Here is a 12,082-nt window from a genome sequence, read left to right as displayed (position 1 = left end):
AGGTGGCTCTAAAAAGCATATAATGTGAATGTGATAAGCCAGGCTTGGCACATACATAAATCTTGGAAAACTGCTATCATATATCCTGCAGACTGGGCTGAGTGTAGCTTTCTGCTTTAAGAAATAGTGCTGTGCTACTCTTGTAGTTTCTTTATCTTCAGTTTTGAAGTAGCGTCCCTGTAAAAAACAAGCCCACAGAATTAACACTGCAGCCCCCCTGGGTTCAGAGGAGCATTTTGGCATCTTTCAGATCGTTGTTTTGGTTTTACAGCTCACGACTTCACTACTTTGGTTCAGTTGGCAGTTACAGAAACAGATACTTCTCTCTGGAGCTGGTGGAGACCAAAACAGAGCTAAATGAGAGCCCTGCAATCCCATCCATCAGGTGAACAAAAACCTGACTCCAAATGAATGATAAAGTTGCTTTGTGTCTGCTTGATGTGTAAATAGGCAACAGTTTGATCACACAGTAACAACTTTATGAGGTGGCATTCTCAGTATTGTGTTTACAGCTGGCTCCACCTGCTCACTTGGCAGAGAACCAGTGTTTAAATCACGTTACTGTTTGAAGAAACAGGCCTTGTTGTTATTGCTTGAGCAATTTAGTTTAAATCACCAGACCCTATGAGGCCTTAGTGTAATGCACCGTGTTCATGTTGGATCAGTGTTTCCTGTTCACTTCAGTTTATGTCTGATTTCTTCTTCTCTCTTGCAGGTTTCACTGTTTCAGTCTGACTATAAAAGAGAAAACACTTAGTTCATTGATGTCAGTGTGATTTACAGTCCAGGGTTTGATCCGGATCCCCAGAGATGAAATGATCATGATGATGATGATGATGATGATGACGATGATGATGATGATAACGTGCTGATGGGGCGAACTGCGCTGCTGTTCTTATACCTTCACTGTGTGGGCGTTGTTAGAAACTCCTGAAGCGGGGAGGCGGTGGGGTTATTTACGCAGTATCTTTCCCTCCCATTGGTCCCTCAATAGAAGCTGCTCTGATGCGCTGCGGTGACACAGTCAAGTCTCCGGCGATAAAAAGAAAAGCGACGAGCCACGCAGGAGAAACACAAGTGTTGGAGGGCGGTCAGCGAGTTTCCATTTAATGGTAAATGCGCCTCTGCGAGTCTTAACACGGCTGGAAGTCTCTGTGCAACTCCTGAGGTAGGCTACTGACTCGATACTTTATACTTTCTGAAACTTTAATTTAGATCACGTTCATGTTTCTCCGCTTGGTATTAATTAACCAAAATGATGGAAGAAAAACTTGGTGCCAGTGCGCCATTACGCACTGCGCACAGGTCTGCGCGGTCAGTATAACTGGCTGTTTTAATGAGTTAAAAACTGTTTTAACAGACTTCATTAAAACTAGTTTCAAAAATGAGTAATTGAGCCTACTGTAGAAGTTATTTCATGGATTTCTGGTCTGCGAATCCTCAAACCAGCTGGTCTAACTCATCCAGACTCACCGGCACTGCCTTCCTTTTGTTTGTGTTTGTGTGTGTGTGCGTGCGTGCGTGCGTCAGGGATCTGGTGAAGAATGGAGTGGTATGTCCTGGTGCTGATGCTGAGCTTGCCGCCCTCCATCCACGCAGATTGCTCGTCACAGTGTCAGAAATGCGCACAGCAGTTTCTCGGCCCCGACGTCGCCTTCAGCAGCCTGGTAAGATCAGGGAGCTCATTTAAGAAAGAAAAATGGAGAAGAATGTTGGAAGATTGGGCTTTAATTGCGCTTTATTCTCCTTCTTTTTTGTGTGTGTTAAAATCCCAAAGCAGAAGCTCACATTTGAATAAGGCAGAATTAGTTCATTAATATAATATGAATATATTTGAATTTCCTCATTCCTGAAGTTTAAGATGCCAAATGTGTACGTAGGAATATTGAGTAAATGTGGCGCCCATATGAGGCTCCACAGTTTAGGCTACAACTAGAATATGGGGTGCGTAAAAAACGTAACATATTAGGGTTGACTCTTCACTCAGCAGTACCAAGAAAGCTTTGGACGAGCAGATTAGGAGATGTTAGCACTTTAAAGATACTTCAGGGGGAATGTAAGGAGGAGATAGAAATAAAAATGTTTAAAGCTGACTTCTAGTACCGCGCACCTGTGCTGACAGGTCATGTGTGTGCACAGACATTTGAGCTGGTTTCATTCTCCTCTGTGTGTGTGTCCTGCAGTCATGCAGTGCGGAGTGTGAGGGCCAGCTGAAGAGCTGCGGCCAGGCTCCCGGGCTGGCAGACTTCAGCCAGGACGAGGCAGCGGAGGAGGAGGAGAACCAGCAGGCGGACCTGGTCAAGCGCTACGGGGGCTTCATCAAGAGGATCGACAAGAACAAGAACAAAGTCTTCACCTCTCCGTGGCACGACAACTACATCCTGAAGGCCGGAGCGCTGCCCAAGAAATACGAGGACTTGTTGAAGAGGCTGGAGGAGAGAGGTGTGGACGAGCCGGAGGACGCAGACGATGCTCCGGAGGATCAGATGCTCCGTAGTTACGTCAAACGTTACGGCGGCTTTTTACGCAAATTCGGCCCGAAGTCGAAGAGGAGTAGTTCCGCGGAGCAGGAGAGCCAGGAGCCAGAGGAGCTACAGAAACGCTACGGAGGCTTCATGAGGAGGATCAGACCAAAGTTGAACAACCTGAAGTGGGACAAGCGGTACGGAGGCTTTCTGCGCCGCCACTTCAAAATCTCTGTGCGCTCAGTGGAGGAGCCGTATTACTCCTATGATGACCTGAGCTTATAGATGAATCCTGCTCGGAGAGGAAACACTAGAAAGAACTTGTGCAGGTTCACTTGAAATGCCTCCATTTATCCCAAAAGTATCATATGCCTGCCTATCTTGCTTATTGCCTACTCGGGTGACTTCTGTGTAACAACTCTCATCTCTGTGTTATTGGCATCAGTGTCTGTCATTCAATAAAGGATGCTTGTTTAATAAAACCATGAATAAAACACGTTCTTGTTCGTCAAACAAGTTCAAAAGAAGTCTTAGGCTACTTGTGCAACTGATTTCAGCCTCAGTGTGTTCCGTTCCATCCGTGCCGAACTCCATTCAGAATTCTTGCAATTTTACATTTTCTTAGTCATCGACGGTCTCTTACGTAGAGTTGACTTGGCTAAAAGTGTTTTAGAAAATTTGTGGACACGCTCTTTAATTCGGCATAAATTAATAACACTGATGGTGAGGCACTTTAAATACATTTTCATTCACATTGTAATTGTGTCCTATGAGCCTAGAGGTAGGCTTGTATGAGCACATGTAAAAGGAGAGATTTTAGTAAAATGAATAAAAGGCTATAGAAAAATATTTTATTATTTGAGACTAATATTTAATCAGAACTGAATAACTGAGTTCATCTGCTGTGAGTTTGGAGATGATTTTAGAAAACGATAGAAATTCTGAAACAACCAGGTTGACTATGACAGCCAGCTCGAGCTTTAGGCCATATGACCGATGCAAATGCAGAATTTAAATGTGAGTCTCATCTTGCATTGATTAGTTTCTGTTTCTGTCATACAACTTTTCAGAATTACAGGCTGCCCAGCAACACCAACACGATAGTTCACTTTAGTTGGTGTAGCCTAGATCAATATAAATATAAATTGTTCTACTACTTCAAAACCAACTTCGTTAGTGCGCAAAGAACATCTAACAGGCATACAATCTTCCTGAGATAAGACAACATGTCACAAGTGTGAAGCATATGACTGCTGCAGAAACAAATGAGTCAGAAGAAGTCTGGCCAATAAGTGACTGAACAATAATACTGTGGCGCCTCCTTGTGGCCAAAGACAGGTATGCCAAGTAAAGTCAGTCAAACAGTTGGCTAAATACAGAACATCTACCAAAGGCTTCATAATGGCCTCAATGTGTTTCCCGCATTTTGCTGTGAGGTTCCAGAAATGATCTGTGGACTGTTCCTTTAACACCTCTATTTTCTTTTTCTTTTTTTTTTACAGGTAATACTTTGGTCACATGGTGCGGATTCATAAATACATTTTCTGTTGAATCAAACTACACACAAACCGACACACTGCACACCAGGGTTAGTTAACACTTCAGTGGTTCTGATGGACACACAGATGTACAGTATGCATTATGTGATATACTCTACATGGGAAATGTTTATACCAATACATGCTCCCTGAATACATGTATGATTGAAGAGAAAAACACCATATTAATGTATGTCAGGGACAAAACATTGGTCCTTTATTCTCCTCTTTTTTCATATTAATGAATTTGTCGTGTCAGTAACTGTCATGTGATGACACACTTCCACGAGAACTGAGCAAACTGCATCTGATGAAGACGGTGAGATGCTGTTGAAAGCGTTCAACATTGTGAAAGGCTCTGTTTTAACACAAACCATCTTTTCCTAAACCAAACCAACCAACCAGTGACGGACAACTGAATTTAAAAAACAAAACCCGAACTGAGTGTAACAATACTAATAATAATAAGTGAACAGAACAACATCTTCCAAGTGGGACACAACCCCCAGTCTACAGGGAGACTACAGAGTGTCCTGTACCTATTATCCCATTCAGCCACACCAGCTTAGTCCAGCTGCAGACTTTGTAGCTGTTCGCTCAGTTGCAATAAGAACTTTAAGCAGTGATGGTTGAAGGGACAGCGACAGCATTAAAAAAAAAAAAAAACCTCTACACTGTGCATGCAGGAATATATCTCAACACTACCTGATGTTGTAGCACAACAGTCTACTGCGGGAGAACATCTGGTTTGTCTGTTCGTCAAGTGTTAGAAGGTAGTTATAGAAGTAGCCGTTGTAACAGTTAAATGTTGCTTAGTGATATTTGTTTTCCACAACTACAGCAACCTTTTGGAATGTTTGGCTGATGCCGTAGCTGTCCCTTTACCATCACCGCTTAGTCCCCAATGACGGTCCTGCAGCAGCGACATTTACAACATGTAATGATGCACAATTTCTTCTTGAAAACTGAGCATTTATTACCAAACTGAACAACTTTCCTTATTCCAGCCTACATGGAATAAATCCCTACAGAAGCAGCTGTATCAAATATATTAGGTACAAAAACATATTTACAGTGAAATCAGTACTGAAATACACACTCCTGAACTAATACAGACCCGGGGGCGGGGGTGTCTTGAAAGTCGAAGGACATCTACGTACAAGGAAGGCTGGTGTGTTGTGTTAAATGACAAAAAAATGGATGCAATGGTCTGTAAAAATGTAAATGTGGAAGAGTTGTCAGCCATCACAGAAAATGCACATTCAGTCCAGGGTCTAAAACGATGACACGAAGGCGATTACAAGCTGGGAGTCAGGGGAGAGAACAGCTGTCTTTTGTCTCACTGCTACTTGGCCGGCTGCTCCCCATCTTCCTCTTTAACCTGCCCTGGCTGACCTCCATCATCACAATCAGCTTGGCCTTCCTCTTGTGAATCGTCTGCAGCAGTTGCCAAGGTTTCCACCACACTGATGGTGCCGACCTGCTGTTGTATAGCCGTGCCTTGTGCATTGGCCAAGCTCTGCATCGTGGCCGGTAGCGTCACCAGCTGGAACTGAGGACCAACCACCTTAACAAAGGCCGTAGAGCCACCGGTACCGGCTGCGCCCTCCTGACCCGCCGCTGCGGACAGCACAGTCAGGTTAGAGGCGTCCGCTGCCAGCTCCGACCCAGTGAGCGAGGAGGTCAGGAGGGTGTACCCACCCAGGTTGGTGCCAGCCTGGCCTCCTGCCATGGTCAAAACCTTGCCCAGCGGCAAGCTGGTCAGTTGGTTGAGGGGCAGAGTGATCTGGGTGGGAGCAGTGTTGACTGCGGCTGGGCCAGAAACGGCGCGTGTCAAACGGGGGCGCTTGGGCGCAGGGGCTGCAGGGACTGGGGTGAGAGTCATCAGGACGTTGTTGAGGTGCTGGGATTTGCTCTTCAGCTCTTTGGCTCGCTTCCTGTGCTCGTCACACTGCTGCTCCAGAGCTGCAGAAGGAAACAAAACCTCATCAATATGTACACACACACTAAGACTTTTCTTAACCTCTTCCACAGAGTGCGGGGTATAGTTTCAAGCCTCAAAAGGCTTTGACTGTTGACGATTATTGGACTGACCAGCGAGGCTGCGAGTGTACTGCTCTCTGTAACGGTCCATCTGGCTTTTATGACTGGCCAGAACCTTCTTCACGAGGTCCAACATCCCAAAGTTCTGCACAATATTGTTGAGCAAAACAGCGTCTGAAAAACAAACAATAAATGTTGAATGGGACACACACAGTAATCCACTAATTCATCACATCAGAGTACTACTGCATAGGTGAAACAGCTTGTGATATTAAGCCTTTATTGCCTCCAGGGGAAGCTGTCTGTAGTCTGACAAATTCCCTTACGTGTAACACTTAAAGGGTAACTCCACCAATTGTATACATTGAGGCGGTTTACAGGTCTTAAGGAGTACTACTGCATATGTGAAAAAAGTCATATGAAGCCTTTTGTGGCTCCAGAGGAAGCTGTACGTAATCTGATTAATTCGCCCCAGTGATGTCGCTCAGTGGCTAAGTTGCATTGTGGGTAATGTAGGCACCGTGTGTGTGTGTGTGTATATATACATACACAGTATATATATATATATATGTAACGTATATTAATTTATTTATTTTGTTGTTGACCTGACCAGCCTCTGCCAGTGTCTGTGGGGTTCTAACCTTTGACCTGTAGTGGTGGGTCACACACTCTCTCCTGCAGCCCCTTCAGCACCTCCTGCAGCTCCTTCTGGAAGTCCTCCACCACCTCCTCCAGCAGCCCTGCCTCCTTCAACGCACGCCAGAATGCCACAGAGTCCTCTGGACACGCACACGCAATGTAAACACACATACATCATAAAGAGTACAACAACACTCCACTCAATAACTTTCTCCCACACGGTGGTAAATGTGCTCACCTCCAATTGCTGTGACCCACTCTGAGGTTTCCTCTGCCACTTCTGAAAAAGAGGCTGCTGCTCCATTCACTACGACACAAACAGTAGACAACCATCATTAAACCACATCACTAGACTTGGACTCTGACACCTTATCTCAATCTGTTTCTGTGTTCATTCTGAGTCACAGTGCAGACTTTGATGGTAGTTCAGAAGGTTTCCCATCCAGACAATATCTCATTTCCTCTCCCATCGCTCTCCCTTTGTTTCCACTGACCCTGCTCTTCAAACATAGCTGAACCAATCCATGCCAACATGTTGTTATCAGGCTATCAGAGCGTTGGAGGAGTGTTCAGTTAACAATGTTATGTCAACACTTATTAGTTTGTTTCCACAGAGCATATACTGTATATACCTTTGAGTATAAGCACATATGCAGTTTTTTGTAAAACGTGAAGAAAAATGGATCGTTTGTTAAGATAATGTTATCACGGTCACAATGCTAATTTCTGTTAGCACGTTACAAGTAATTCCCATCACGTCTTAGCACTGAACAGACTAAGCACTAGTTACATAAAATACATTCAGGAATCATGACAACTAGAAGAGTCAGAATTCCATTACTAAAAGAAGTGCCATGCATGGTCACTTTGAATGCTAGATTTCAAACTCTATAATCCCTCTTGATAAATACCCAATATAGAGAGTAATGCACTTATTGTGTAGGGATATCTTTTCAAAAGTCAATAAACTTATATCCTCCTCACAAACACACACCGGCACTCCCTGGTCTCCCCTACTTTATGTCCCTCAAAGGGGCAGCGCCGGGGCAGCGCCGGGGCAGCGCCGGGGCAGCGCCGACCTGCATCAGCCGAGAATGGATCTGGCTGATTCCCTCATTAACGCAGTTTCAGTGCTGCGTCCTGTAACAGATCAGCACTGAGATCAAACTAGTACAATGGCTGAGACTGTGGAACTTACAGTCAGCTGATGAGGGGGTGGCAGGAACCAGTTCAGCAGACTGGTCACTGCTGATGGACACTTTGGTTCCCACCAGGTCGATCTTAGTGCTGCGGCAGGTGTTGGAGCAGACCTTTGTGTGCTGGTAAAAGTCCAGTTCACCCGAGTCCATGATCTTCCTGTGAAATGACAAATGATCGATGCTTTTACACGACATCATAATACACTACTTGTGTTTACTGACCACAGTGTCTGATGGAACAGTGCCATCCTGAGGCACATTTGTTCCCTGCACATCAACCACTGAAAGGAACAAAGACGATGGACTCACATTTGTTTTAGGAAAGACAGATCTACGGAAATAGAGAATATTTCATGTGTACAACCTAATTCAATTTTTGTTTGTCTCTGCCCTGTATCCAAAACCATTAGCCATAAACCATTATGAGCATGACGCAGAATAAGGCTAGATTTTTTTTCCCAATTAAATTCAATCCAGTTGCAGAAATGTAACCAACCTGAATCACAATGTGGTGGTGAATGAGAGGATGAAACATATGGATGACCCACAAAGATTAAGCTGTTTAAGCTGTCTATTTACATAGGAACAGTTTAGATTAGTTGTGACGGGGCGGCTGTGACCCAGGGGTAGAGCCAGCGTCTTGTTATCAGAAGGTCACTGGTTCGATTCCCCTGGTCTGCATGTCCTTGGGCAAGATACTGAACCCCAACTGCTCCTGATGTGCTGGTCAGCACCTTGCATGGCACTACCACCATCAGTGTATGAATGTATGAATTACTGTAGGTCGCTTTGGACAAAAGCATCTGCTAAATGCCCTAAATGTGAATTAGCTAGTTACCAGAATAAAGCAAAGTATATGAGAAAAAAAGCTCTTAATCAAGTTAAACTGTTGAAATGTCTTTATATTGTAGAATGCATTTGAAATTTGTGATTTCATATGTGTTGTTTTTCTTTTTCTTTATTTCCCTGCAGGAAATTAGTGATACAGTATTCTTTCATTTAATTTATTGTTAATGTGTTCATTTATTTTTGCTGATATTTGTAAACTGGAAGATGACGTATGTTCGCTATTGCGATGGTCTCTTGTAGTCCCGTGTGGGATGTGCCAGATATTGGCATGACACACAAATAAAAAATAACTACACACAAACAAGAGTGTCCTGAAAATGGGTGATAAACTTGATTTTTCTTAAAGATGTTTGTTTTTTCATTAAACATACATTGAAATAAATTAAGATTATGTTGCATAAAAGGGAGGCTGTGGGGTTTGTATCCAATTAAACCAAGTAACAATCACTGTGTGTTTGCGAGGTCCAGACCTGAGCATGGTGCCATTGAGGCGGATGGCTCTCTTCCAGTCCTTCAGGGTGGATTTCCCTGCTAAACACACAAACTCCTTCGGGCTGATAAGCTGCTCGTTGAACTGATCAGAGAGGAAGAGATAAACCGTAATGAGCTGTTAATGGTCCACATCAATATCACATTAAAGGATAGGTTCACCCAAAAAGAGAAAGTGAAGTCTGTATTATCTACTCAACCTCATGCATTTTAGCTTTGTGTGACAACTTTGGCTTTAAAAAGGGTGTAAATAAGGATTCAAATCACTTTTTGGATTCCGAAGACTTGAATTATGTCTCACAAACTGTATGGAGTCATCTTGTTTTGGGTTGTTTATTTTTTACATTTTAAAAGAAGTCCCCAGCTACTTCAGTTGTTTAGGAGAATGCGGCAACGCATATTTTGCTGTGAAGCTCCAGAAATGTATTTTGGACAATGACACTTCACACAACTTTCCATCAGCTTTGGGGTGAGTAGATAATGATTGAATTTTCATTTTTGGGTGAACTGTCCCTCAAATGTGTTCATAAATTTGATTTTACACAGACTCTAATGTTTCAAAATGACAGTGCATACCTGGACACATTTTACATTGATCCCGGGGCAAACAAATTTTTTCCAGACCAGCGTGGCTTTGGCATCTCCACAGGTGATTGAGTAGAAGATGTCAGCTTCCACATCGACCTCTTCTGTCAACTTCACTGCAGAGATGGAGACAGAAACACCCTCATACGTCCATTTTCAATTCTTTCATCTGATCATACAAACCAAAAAAGATGTAAAAATAGTAGTTTGGACATAGTTTGGCAAAAAGGATAAAAGCAAAAATGATGCACTCTATTGAACTGTTGCTGAACTGTCCTATTAATATAAAGTGTAATAAAGTGGTGCAGGTCACATTACCAATGACTGCTTCTTCCTTTGACAGTGAATCTGTTCTGCTGGTCTCAGCTTCAGCTTCCACTGATGCTACTGTGAGCATGTCCTCCCTGCAAACCATATGAGAACAGTTTTTTTTTGTTTCAATTTAGCAAACTTAACAATAGGGCAATCTCATTCTAAGTGTGTGTATACATTACCCCGACTGAGAGGTCAGCTCTGCAGTCACTAGCACTGCTTTATCCTCCTCGACCACAGAGGGAAGGTCCTCGGCCGCTGGGTCTGGGATGGTGACGATCACAACCTCACTCATTTCCTGCATGGTGCTGACCTCAGATGAAGCCATTGGGACAGATGGAGCCTCATGACAGCAGAGAGGGAAACTCAATGTTACTGATATTCTTCAATAAAATTGGAGAAGCTTGAGTCATCACAAGAACAGGGTTGTCCTGAGTGTATTTCCATTTGTCAAATCGAAAACCGTTACTGTACTGTCCCATTAATACAAAGTGTTATAAAGTGGTGCAGGCCACATAACCGATGACTGCTTCTTCCTTTGACAGTGAATCGGTTCTGCTGGCCACAGTAGATTTGTCAAATTGAAATACACTGCAGTCTATCTGTAGTGCACTGCCTTAACATGATTTTCCAATAATCCATCATGGTCAAGTAAAATTTTAATTTCTGATATAGGAGATATAAAGTCTTTTAAGAACTTCATAGAAACCCTATGAGATTTTATTGGTACCAACAGAAAACGACTGATTTCCTAGAGGAGTTTGTAAATGTATGGGACTCCATATATTGGAACCAGTGGAACAAAAACAGATTTCTGACAGGGCTGAGGAAATCTGAGGAAACCAAACATTTTCCTTACAGGATTCCTGAAAGGCTTTTTAGAAATGGGCACAATTGTGAAACAATGCATGATTATAATGATAACTTTTGGCAATGAGATCATTTTAAAACCTGAACTCAAACACTGCATACTGGGTGCTAACGTTAGCTAACGTCAGAGTGTTCCCTAAGTACGAACGTCTTCAATGGTGGTGGTCTTTACGTGACGGGGCTACAGGGCTCTAGAAATACTGATTCAATCTTACCTTTCGGTCTCTATTAAAATGCCGTCGTTTGCCGATTTATGTCGCCTCGTCTTGTGGAGGAACCGTGAGGGTCTGTCACTGAGCTGGCTTTATGTGGACATGTAAGCTAGCTCAGAGGAGAGTGCAGCTAACACATCCCTGTAGCTGGCAGCGGCTTCCTTTAGCGTTGTATTTTAAACACAGCAAGGCCGCCAGCTTCTTAAACACGTCGGAGACTCCTCGTGTAATACATTTAATGTCATCTTCACGACAATAAATTAAGTTCACCTAATAGCTTCATGCATCTCCACTATCATTCTTCTTCTTCTTCTTCTTCGTATCTATTTGTGGACCATGCAACAACATTTAAAGCACGAGTCGCCACCTACTGTTCATACAAGAATAACAACACACATTTATTCTTAGTCCTCATTTAATAACTGTGTTGTTCATGGTGTTGCTGAAATTGTCTTAAAAATGGTTTTAAAGTGACATGAGAATACAGGTTTGAGTCTTGTTTTTTTTTTTTTGTTGGAACTGTATATCTCATTATATCATTATACAAGTAGGCCCGTGTAGTTGGTCTGAACTCGGAATTAAACCAGCTTTTTAGCTCATGTGATTCCATTGTACTGTTTCATGTTTGGCATGATTTTGCCGTTAAAGTTCAATACACTGTTCAAAATGTATACGTACAGTAGGTCAAATGCACTAGAACTACTAGTTTCTGCCAATAAAGGTTTGATCCCACAATCATCGTTTGCAGCTACATTTTGTTTGTTTGTTTGGTTGGTTGGTTGGTTGGTTTTGCTTTTAAAATGGTTGCCCTTCAGTTCTAAAGATGTGCATCTACAAGTTAGCCTATCAATGAATTTGTCTTGCTCAATGGTTTATGCACA

At 42.9% G+C, this 12,082-nt stretch overlaps 2 protein-coding genes across 2 annotated transcripts; one reads left to right on the top strand and one right to left on the bottom strand.

Moving 5' to 3' along the window:
- Nucleotides 1–999: 999 nt before the first annotated feature.
- pdyn (prodynorphin) lies at nt 1,000–2,983 on the top strand. The gene is made up of 3 exons (XM_084366463.1): nt 1,000–1,168; nt 1,531–1,667; nt 2,184–2,983. The coding sequence occupies exons 2-3, from the start codon at nt 1,545–1,547 to the stop codon at nt 2,748–2,750; spliced, it is 690 nt and encodes a 229-aa protein (XP_084222589.1). The 5' UTR covers nt 1,000–1,168; nt 1,531–1,544; the 3' UTR covers nt 2,751–2,983.
- Nucleotides 2,984–4,198: 1,215 nt separating this feature from the next.
- Nucleotides 4,199–11,511, bottom strand: gmeb2 (glucocorticoid modulatory element binding protein 2). Its single transcript, XM_084367136.1, has 10 exons — nt 11,205–11,511; nt 10,302–10,462; nt 10,126–10,211; nt 9,799–9,923; nt 9,204–9,307; nt 7,884–8,041; nt 6,924–6,992; nt 6,688–6,825; nt 6,098–6,220; nt 4,199–5,968 (listed from the first exon to the last, which is right to left on the bottom strand). Exons 2-10 carry the CDS (start codon nt 10,445–10,447, stop codon nt 5,349–5,351), a joined length of 1,569 nt encoding a protein of 522 aa, XP_084223262.1. The 5' UTR covers nt 10,448–10,462; nt 11,205–11,511; the 3' UTR covers nt 4,199–5,348.
- Between the last annotated feature and the right edge of the window lie 571 nt (nt 11,512–12,082).

The sequence above is a fragment of the Pagrus pagrus genome (assembly GCF_965226575.1).
Source record: "Pagrus pagrus genome assembly, chromosome: 11".
In the NCBI taxonomy this organism is placed as follows: domain Eukaryota; kingdom Metazoa; phylum Chordata; class Actinopteri; order Spariformes; family Sparidae; genus Pagrus; species Pagrus pagrus.
Note: the sequence above shows the minus strand (reverse complement) of the source record. Positions and strands in the feature narration are given on the sequence as shown.

Excerpts from the sequence above, each read along its gene's own strand:
- gmeb2 (XM_084367136.1), bottom strand. The coding sequence starts at position 10,447 with ATGGCTTCATCTGAGGTCAGCACCATGCAGGAAATGAGTGAGGTTGTG. Across the intron at positions 9,924-10,125 it reads AAAGGAAGAAGCAGTCATTG|TGAAGTTGACAGAAGAGGTC; the intron begins GTAATGTGACCT and ends CCATCTCTGCAG. Across the intron at positions 6,826-6,923 it reads GTGGGTCACAGCAATTGGAG|AGGACTCTGTGGCATTCTGG; the intron begins GTGAGCACATTT and ends GTGCGTGTCCAG.
- pdyn (XM_084366463.1), top strand. The coding sequence starts at position 1,545 with ATGGAGTGGTATGTCCTGGTGCTGATGCTGAGCTTGCCGCCCTCCATC. Across the intron at positions 1,668-2,183 it reads ACGTCGCCTTCAGCAGCCTG|TCATGCAGTGCGGAGTGTGA; the intron begins GTAAGATCAGGG and ends TGTGTCCTGCAG.